Source organism: Solea senegalensis, linkage group LG11 (assembly GCF_019176455.1).
Source record: "Solea senegalensis isolate Sse05_10M linkage group LG11, IFAPA_SoseM_1, whole genome shotgun sequence".
Taxonomy (NCBI): Eukaryota; Metazoa; Chordata; class Actinopteri; order Pleuronectiformes; family Soleidae; genus Solea; species Solea senegalensis.
Window position 1 is genome coordinate 25,387,193 of NC_058031.1, and position 10,471 is coordinate 25,397,663.

The following is a 10,471-nucleotide window of genomic DNA, read 5'->3' on the forward strand; positions in this document are numbered from 1 at the left end:
TGGTAATACATGGACTGCTTGAATTGTGAAGCAGCTGTTAAATTCAAAATTTGTCATCATAAAGTAAATAATTGTTTGTACATTGAGACGAGCGTGCGCACAGGCGTCCGCTGCGTTTGCACGTGGCACGGCACGAATGACCCTTCGCTGTTTGATCTCCACAAACACTACACAGTGTGTGTCTGTACACTCATTAGCAGTCACACGTGGCCTTCAGGTCACGTATTTGAGGCGTAGTTCACCCGTCACGTAGGAGTATGCGCTACAACGCCCGTCTGTCCATTGAAAGTGAATGAATTTACAGGTGCACGTTAGAAGTTTGATGTCACCGCATAGACACTGTCCACGCGCTGTTGTGCGTACAACATGATTCAGTCTAGAAGGACATGTTCTCAGCGTCCCCTCCATTAAGCACGGGAGTTGCCTGGCAACGTCGCCACGGCCACACGCTCCTGTTTGTACAGTGACCCCGGAGAGACGGCACTATTGGCTGAGCACAAAGTCAGGTTTGATCCCAGAGGCCCACGGGAGCGCTGTGTCAGCACAAATGTCCATAAAGTGATAAAGAGTGTGAGGACACGGAGACACAGGGAACAGAGAAAGTTCAGCCTGACTTTACACACAGAGTTTATAACGTGAGAGTAAAAAAATGACTTTACTGTAACTGTTCATCACTTCATCTCATCATTAACTGGTGTTTTAAACTGGACTCAGAGAAAATCGTGTGTATGTGCGATGACTAACATGTGTGTCCTGTTCTCTCTCTCTGCAGAAAGCTCGTCTGGCCAGGATACGATTATCAAAGAAGGGAAGCTCCACCGCCTTCCTGCACAGCAAACGCAACGGACTCTTCAACGAAGTTCTGGAGCTCACGGTAAGAAAAACATCCTGCTTCAAACCACACAAGCTTTTTTTATTTCACTAATAATAGATTTCACTGAAGTCAGTTTTTGCCTGCGTCATTCAAACTGAGTCGCCCTCTGGTGGCTGACGACTGCTTCCTAAAACTCATTGACAGATACCGACTATAAGATCAAGGCAGTGATAGCTTAGTTTGGACAATTATCGTGACTGAGCTGGAAAAAAAGAAGCAGAGAAAACTGTTGTGGGAGGAACCGAGGAAGAGGAAATGACCGAGCGAGGAAAGGACCGAGCAAAGAAAGGACAGAGCGAGGAAATGACCAAGCCAAAAAAGGACAGAGCGAGGAAAGGGGACAGCAAGGAAAGGACACAGCAGGACAGGAAATGGCGAGCAAAGCAAAAATGAGCAAGAATGACAGAGCAAAGACCAAGGCGAAATGAACAGAAAAAATTGAGAGGAAGAAACAAAATGACCATTGGAAAGGACCCGACGAGGAAGCCAATTGAGGAAAGGAAGATGACCGAAAGACGAGGGAAATGACGAGGGAAGGAAGAGCGAGAAATGACCGAGGAAAAGGACAAAAAAGAAAGGACAAGGGAAATACCAAGCCAAAAATGACAGAGCGAGAAATGACAGAGCGAGGAAAGGAAGAGAAAAAGAGCAAATGACAGAGCAAAGAAAGGAAAGAGCCAGGAAATGGGAAGAAAAGAAATGACGAGGAAATGACCGAGCAAGTAATGGACAGAGCGAGGAAATGACGATTGAGGAAAGGACTGAGCGAGGAAATGACCAAAGAAAAGGATAGAGCAAGGAAATGACCGGTGAGGAAAGACAGAGCGAGGAAATGACCGAAGGAAAGGCGAAGAAATGAGAGCGAGAAATGATTGGAAATGATTGAGCAAAGAAAAGGAAGGAGAAAATGACCGAGCAAAGAAAGGACCGAAAAGACCGAGGACGAGCGAAAATGGAAAAATGCAAGGAAATGACCGAAGGAAATGACCAAGCGAGGAAATGACCGATTGAGGAAATGACCGAGCCAGGAAATGACAGAGAAAAGACAGAGAAATGACAGTGAAATGACAGAGTGAGGAAATGATGACAGAGAGGAAATGACCGAAAGCGGAAAGCAAAGAAAGGACAGAGAAAAATGACCGAAGAGGAGAGGAGGAAATGACCAATCAAAGAAAGGACAGAGCGAGGAAATGACCGAGCAAGGAAATGACCGAGCGATTAAAGGACAGAGCGAGGAAAGGACAGAGCAAGGAAACATTGAACTGAGTTTTTAAATGGCAAAAAAGCAGTTTGTTTGTTCCTGAACACAGAAGCATGGAAGCCCACCAGCAAAGACACGGACACGTTGAGAATAAAAGAGGAAGATGATGGATGTTTGCGGTGGTGTACTCCTGTAAAACTGTAGGGGGAGCTCTGTAGAGAAAACATGTGAAAAAGCGACCAGACAAAGTTGTGATTTAACCGGTTTGAAAACGTTTTTTGTTTCACTGAGAACACAAACAGTGTCAGACAGGAAGGTAAAGTGTGGTCTAGTAAATATCAAGGCTGTTATTTACTAGCGGCGTCCACGGCATCATGCAGGGCGACACTGTGTCAAGCTGTTTCCACTCTCACAGTATGGCAGCCGCCCGGGTGCTGAGTTATCGCCATCGCCTCCACAAAGACTGATACTGAATAACGAGTCGCTTTAGTTCATGTGTTGATTTGTTCACCACTTTCATTTTCATTTTATTTGCACAGAAATCACTCAAAAATAACTCAAGTAAAATAAGAGTTTGAGTGAAACCAATAAAACACATCTGCAGAAGAAAAGACACTCTGAAAGAGTTTAAAATGTTAACTCGAACAACTTTTATTTTGCAATATAAAAAAAACATGCACTATTGTCCAAGTTCAACCAGAGAGAAAATCATCCACAAAATATCATCAGGTCAAAGGTCACATGTCAGATGTTCGACCATGAAATGTTCACTCAAGTTCAAAAACATACACACCTCTGATTTTTATCGTGGAAGATGAGTTGTGTGGGGGGGGTCAACGAGAAAGACGTCCTCTAGATGTCCACAGGAGGTGTCCACAGGAGATGTCCACAGGCCACAGTTCAAACACGACCATGAAACGTTCACAGACCAAAGCTCCGACTGTCTGACGGTGTTTTTGCAGAGACAGAGAGGGAGAGACACCAGTGGGACGTCAACCACTTTGAGACAAAAACATCTGTGTTTTTCTGCAGAGTGAAATGTCCACAGACCACACGTCAGGACATCATCACACACGTTGTCTCGTTGAAGAAAACACTGTGATCTTTGTTAGGAGCAGATAAACGGCGTGAGCTCAGGAGATCGACCCTGACGAGGACACACACTCACAGTGTTTTTCTTTTAACACCAGCCGCACGCTTAACAAACACAAAATTGCCTCTACAAATCCTCCAAACGGGGCATTTCAGCTGCCTTTGGGCGTTGCTGTGGTGCATACACGATCAGGACTCTGTTTCTCTTTTTGTTTTTCTTTCATAAACAGCTGATTCTGCTGCGAGAGACTGATGCAACGCGCTGAAACGCTGTGACAGTCTGCAGTCAAGTCAACTGTGGACCATGTGATTCATACCACAATATTTAAGAGTCATCGCCTAAATATTCACAAGATTCTGTAAAACAGCCATGATTTAAAAAACAACAACAAACTTTCTGACCAATGTTCAATGTTTGAGTGCAGATTAGACCAGGATCAGTTCATATCTGTTGTGTGTGCGTGTGTGTGTGTGTGCGATGTTTTGTGCTGAGAAACAACACCTTAACTAATATCATTATGATTTTTTTATTATTATTATTATTCGTGTTATTATTATTATCATTAGCATTATTGCTATTATTATTATTATTGTTACAGCAAAGACATTTTTTGGAATGTTATATTACAATATTGTTCCACTAGTAACAGAACACTAACCCCATGTTAATCCTGACTGTATGACTCTTATGTTATATACTATTATTATTGTTATTATTATCATCATTATTGTTATTATTATCATCATTATTATTATTATTATCATTATTATTATTAGTAATAATAGTAATAATAATAAGTGTTACAGTGTTTTAAAGCAGAATCTGTAGATATATATCTAGATATATAAGTATAATATAATATACATATATATAGATACACATATGTATCTGAACTGAAATATCTTTGAAAATAATTGGATGGTTGAGTGAGTTCCTGAGTTTCAGACTCCGTGAGTGTGAGTTGTGTTAAAGTCCAGATCCACTCATGTTCTCAAACACCATTAAAACCTGAACCTGTCTCTTCTGCTTTTGTCTTCCTTTTCCAACTCAAGCACCTTCCGTACAAGATGAACCTCTCAGAGCAGGTAGTGACACGACCGCAGGCCGCCGCCCACCTCCCACACCTGATTACTGTCACCCTGACAGCAGACCTCTCACTTTCTCCTGTGTGTGTGTGTGTCACAGAGTTCCACTGAGGAGGAACAACAGTTGAGTAAGTCGACTTCTCTGTTAGAGAGCCAACATCACCACCTGCTGCACTGTCTGGAGAAAACCACTGTGAGTGAACACACACACACACCCACACATATATTTAAGTAGTTTAAATTCATGTTCATGTGTCAAACTCAAGGCTCACGGCCCATATCCAGCCCGCCGTACTATTATATTCAGTCCACGAGAGGGGCCTCAAAGTCAAAATGACCTGAGGATTCAGTGAACTTCTAGTCTGGTCAGGGGGAGGTTTGGGGGGCCGGGGGGAAAAATGTATATGTATATACATATATACATACATATATGTATATATATATATATTCACAACCAAAAAAACTAATAATAATAATATTGCAAAATGAGTCTGTAATTATATGATCAACATTAGCTAATGTATTATTATATCATAAGTGACCTAACCCTGTAAAAGATGTGGACTTTAAAAATTATCATGTATGTAAGTTAGTGTTTATTTTGATTTAGTCTGAAAAACTAAACCACATTTTAGATGAATCTGGTTCTTGTTTACTCTACAAAATGTTGTACTGATGATGTTTTCAAATGTTATATGGAGCAAAGAAACCAGAGAATCTTCACATTTTAGAAGCTGAAAACACAGAAATCTTGTTACAGTTATTTTGTTTAAAAAAAAGAAAAAACATAAAAAAAAGAACTTAAACTGATGGAATTGATAATCAACATTGTTTGACCTTTATATTGATCTATATCTTTACATCTGACTGGAAACCCCACACCATAGAAAAAGTCCCTGATGTTTAAAAACATTGAACTCATTATAGACTTTTTGATAAGAGATCAAATCAGTTTTTCAGTGTGTGTATGTTCTACAGCGAGTCCTGCGTCCTCTGTGTGTTTGGACACACGTGTCCAGCTCTTTAATGTCTCGCCGTCTTCTCGTCAGAACCACGAGTTTGTGGACGAGCAGTATTACCAGCAGAGCTACCTGGAGGCGGGGCTCCAGAACTACTCCTCGCAAAGCCCCTCCCTCTCCAGCCAGGACGGCGTGACGGGAACGTGCTGCACCCGCCGAAGCAAGAAGCACCACACCCCCTTACCAAACGCCAGCGGCCCCGCCCACATGCCACCGCTGAGACACACCCACCCACGTGGTCTGCAGGAGCTCAGCACCATACACATCCAACCACTCAGCACCAGGTGTGTGTGTATGTCTGTCTGTCTGTCTGTCTGTCTGTCTGTCTGCCTGCATTTAGCACTAGTTTTTAAGTTTAGTTTAGTTTATAAAAACACATTTGTGCTTAAATGTCACACAGGGTGCGGGGGGATTAGGTAGGAGATTAAAAGAGGGAGTGAGATTAATGAATGTAAAATCATTTGGTTGTAATTTCTTTGTAGTTGTGTATTTAAGATGAGTTTTTCATTAGCTGCGTAAATTAAACAGATTAAATTACATTTGTTCCAGATTACGTGGGAGGTTCGTGATGTTTCATGTAAATACAGACTGCAGCTTCAGATGAAGCGCTGACCTTTGACCTTTGACCCCTGCAGTCGCTCCAGTCTGAACATGCGCGTGGACGACGCGGCACCGCTGAACTGCCAGAGCAGCCAGATCACCACGGCGATCATCAGCATTCCCACGCCGCCAGTAACCACCCCCGAGGGCGACGCCCACCTGCCCGTGGGCCCCGCCCACCAGAACGTTGTGAAGGTGTCTGCGCTGTGAAGACGTGAAGAATTTAAGGAAAGAAAAGACTCCCGGAGACAGACTGAGGGACAGACTGAGGGACAGAGGAGGACTGAGGACGACGACGACGACGATGATGATGATGATGATGGTTCCTAGTCTTAGCTGTGGTGGAGCCTGCCCTCTGCTGGTCGAGCGCTGTGATGGCATGGACTCTCTGTGCAGACAGAGGACGGCTTTCAGAAACAGTGTCTTCATGTTAGTGGTCGGCCTGCATGTGTGCGTGTGTGCGCGTGTGTGTGTGTCTGAGACGAGTGTGTCACCGTGCCCCTCCCCCGGGTTTTGACTCTCCCCTGTCTGGTGTTTTTTCAGCAGAAGGAACCAAATCTTTCCTCCCTCAGTTTTCCGTGTTTGTCGGTGATAAATTTGTGTTGTGCGTGTGTGTGCGTGTGTGTACGTGTGTGTGTGAGTGTGTGCGTGTGTGTGTGTGAGTGTGTGAGTGTGTCTCAGTGGATTTTAAATGTTGGGGAAGTCTCCGTGTGTGAAAGTGTTTCCTGTCAGAAACCCTCGGCTCGGAGCCTTTTACACGACATGTGCCTGAGTTTAAAGATTCATTTGTTTTCGTAGTTTTCAGACGGACCTCGCGTTAACTTCAATTCTCCACGAGAAAAAACATCCCATAATCACCGCAGCTGAAAGCACACGGCGTTTGCCGAGAGTTTCTGACACAAACGTTTCCCGTGAACTCTTTGTGAATATTGTTCATAGAATATTTTGTAATATTTGACATTGTTTGGCAGAACCAGTGAAGCTGTCTCTCTCTCCCACTGTCTCTCTCTCTCTCTCTCTCTCCCCCTCTCTCTCAGTGTTGTCCTGTTGTCTCTCGCCCTCCTGTGTAAACAACACTGCTTTCAGTCATTATAGTCGTCAGTGTTTTTTCTTCCTCACACTCAGCGCCTTTTTCCAAACTGTTGGGTAAGTGTGTGTGTGTGTGTGTGTGTGTGTAGTGTGTGTGTGTGCGTGTGTGTGTGTGTGTGTGTGTATGTGTATCAGGGGCCTATGCCAGCACACTATACTAAAACACCTTAACTGCGTCGCCCACGCTGCATAAAGACTGAAAAACAGGCGTGTGATACACGTGCGTACAGGCATGTGTATTGTGAGTACACCAAATAATGAAGGGTGATACGTGTCATGTCACATGAGAACGCAGCGGACGCCCGTGCGCACGCTCGTTTCAGTGTACAAATAATAATTTACTTTATGATTCACTTCACAATTCAAGCAGTCCATGTGTTACCGAGAGAGAGCGATGTGACAGTTGAGGTTATTTCAGTCACACCTGCACACGTTTGCAGCGTCTGCGTGACGCCCACGTGACGCCTATGTGACGCCCACGTGACGCCCATGTGACGCCCACGTGACGCCTACTTGACACCCGCGTGACGCCCATGTGACGCCTGCGTGACGCCCATGTGACGCCTACGTGACGCCCATGTGACGCCTACGTGACGCCCACGTGGCGCCTATGTGACGCCCGTCTGTCCATTGAAAGTGAATGAATTTACACGCGCACGTTAGAGGTTTGATGTCATCACAAAGACGCTGTACACGCGTTTTTAGTATAGTGTGCTGGCATTAAATGCCCCTGAGAGCGTGCATGTGTGTGTGCGTGCGTGCATGTGTGTGTGCGTGTGTGTACTCTTTGTGGTAATAGGAAACTTGATGTTTGTACTTTTTGTCTTTCTTGATGTTTTTTCCCTTAAAAAAAAGATTCTCTTCACTTTGTCTTCTTGAGAACTTTTATGGAGGGATGGCTGTTGTCATGGTGACCATATAGACACAAGGCACTTGGGGGCGGGGCATCAGCCTGTTAGTATTTAGTATCAAAGTTGACCTTTGTAAGTGTGGGCGTTGACCTTTGATGTTTATTCCTCAAGTCCATCAGCTCCACAGAGTCCAGTCCAGGTTTTTAATAGACGAGATCATGGACTATCGAGGATAAAATGGACAAGGTCAAGGAGTCAGTCAAAATATACTGTATAACCACTAGGGGGCAAATAAGCTTCTACTTCTCACTTAATGTGAGGTGTGAACGCTATTCTGAAAATGATGTTCCCATGTAGAGTAAAATAGACCATAATATGTCACAAGTATGAGCGGACGCCAGTGTAATTGACAGCTGGTGTCGTCCAGTCAAAACAGGAGTTTGGGTTCTTATCGTGACTTGACATATATACATATATGTATATATGTGTATATACTGTATGTACATATATACAGTATACATATACGTATACATATAGGTGGTTTGATGTTTCTGCACCAAGTGTCAAATGATCAAAGAACACAGAGCTCTTTGTCTTTGATTGTGTTTGTCTCTTGTGTTAACTTTACTTCTCTTTTTCTGGGCTCTCACTTCTTTATTCCCCCTTTCTTTCCTTCTCTCCTTCCTGTCTCTTTGCTTTGCCCTCCTATGCCACCTGTCGTTGTTGTGTGTATCTTGTCAGGTGCTGGATATTCTGTATGACCTTGTCTTGTGTCCCGACTGTGAAACACCTGATAAAACATCTACAGTATATCTGCCACAAACACTGAAGTCTGTGTTCTCTTCTTTACCTGAGTCTGAATCACTTCACAGACACTGAAAACACAACATTATACCTTTAATCAATGATTCTGAAATCTGCTGAGTCAGCACAAATGTTTCAATGTGACGATGGTTTCACGTTAAGTTCTTCATCGTTCGAGAAGAATCAGAGGGATTAAGAAAAGTGAGTCTCACTCTGCTATGACGTCTCACGTTTTATCTTGATTTTGGACAACGTACTAAAGTATGACTTTTTTGTCACATTTTGGACGACGTACTAAAGTATGACTTTTTTTGTCTCATTTTGGACAACGTACTAAAGTATGACTTTTTGTCACATTTTGGGACGTACTGAAGGATGACTTTTTGTCTCATTTTGGACGTGCTAAGGATGACTTTTTGTCTCATTTTTAGACGTACTAAGGATGACTTTTTGTCTCATTTTGGACTAACTAAAGTGTGACTTTTTGTCTCATTTTGGAGACGACTAAAGGATGACTTTTATGTCATTTTGGACCACGTACTAAAGTATGACTTTTTGTCTCATTTTGGACGACGTGCTAAAGGACTTTTTATGTCTCATTTTGGACCTAAAGTATGACTTTTGTCTCATTTTGGACGACGTACTAAAGGATGACTTTTTGTCTCATTTTGGACTGACGCTATATGACTTTTTGTCTCATTTTGGACTTACTAAAGGATGACTTTTTGTCTCATACTTATGAATTTTGTACTCTTTTTCTCATTTTGGACTGACGTTTTTTTGTCTCATTTTGATGACGAAAGTATGACTTTTTGTCTCATTTTGGACGTATTAAAGTATGACTTTTGTCTCATTTTGGACGACGTACTAAAGTATGACTTTTTTGTCTCATTTTGGACGACGTACTAAAGTATGACTTTTTTGTCACATTTTGGATGACATACTAAACTATGACTTTTTTGTCTCATTTTGAATTATTAATAATACCAATAATTTATTTAAACACACGAGAGGACAAACATGTCTTGTAGTCTAGACCGCCTAAACCGAGACCAACACAAGACCAAGACCATGTTAAAGTGGTCTTGAAACATACAACACTAAGACATTTTTTGACCTTTATTAAACCAAGGCGTTGAAAATAATACATACATCACATAGTATAGAATCTACTGTGTCACAAAAGTAAAATATTACAGTGGAGCAGGTAATAAACATCCGATGGAAACCCTTTTCCACCAGAACAGAAAAAAAGAGGTATAAAAAGTTTAAATCATGAGATAAGGGGGCATGAGGACACAAGGACACAAGGGCACGAGGACATGAGGACAGAAGCGCATTATGAGTGTGTGGTTTTGACTCAGGTTGTTTGGTTCCGTGGACATCCTGAGAAAGATGAGAGGATTTTACTGAGCTCAGAGCGAAACTGTCTGGTGACCAGAGTGTAGATGAGAGGATCCACGGCCGCCTGCATGCAAGTCAGAACCAGGCCTGAGGTCTCCAGCTGCAGCAGTAACTGAGGGGAACACACACACACATACACACACACATACACACATGCACATGCACACGCACACGCACACACACACATAATTCATGATGTTTTATATTTTTCTTCCTTTCAAAAGATTTTTTTACATGTGGCCCTCACTCTTCTGTACATACACATATATATGTGTGTATGTGTATATATGTGTATATACATATACACGTATATATGTATATACTGTATGTAGGTGTATATATGTGTATATACATGTACACGTATATACTGTATATACTGTATGTATGTGTATGTGTATATACATGTACACGTATATATGTATATACTGTATGAATGTATACATTTTGTCAG

At 42.5% G+C, this 10,471-nt stretch overlaps 1 protein-coding gene across 1 annotated transcript; it reads left to right on the top strand.

The window, feature by feature from the left end:
• The first annotated feature begins 771 nt into the window (after positions 1 to 771).
• Positions 772 to 6,368, top strand: LOC122777314 (potassium voltage-gated channel subfamily D member 3-like). The gene is made up of 5 exons (XM_044038476.1): positions 772 to 874; positions 4,221 to 4,253; positions 4,354 to 4,446; positions 5,303 to 5,556; positions 5,908 to 6,368. The coding sequence occupies exons 2-5, from the start codon at positions 4,236 to 4,238 to the stop codon at positions 6,080 to 6,082; spliced, it is 540 nt and encodes a 179-aa protein (XP_043894411.1). The 5' UTR covers positions 772 to 874; positions 4,221 to 4,235; the 3' UTR covers positions 6,083 to 6,368.
• The last annotated feature ends 4,103 nt before the right edge of the window (positions 6,369 to 10,471 follow it).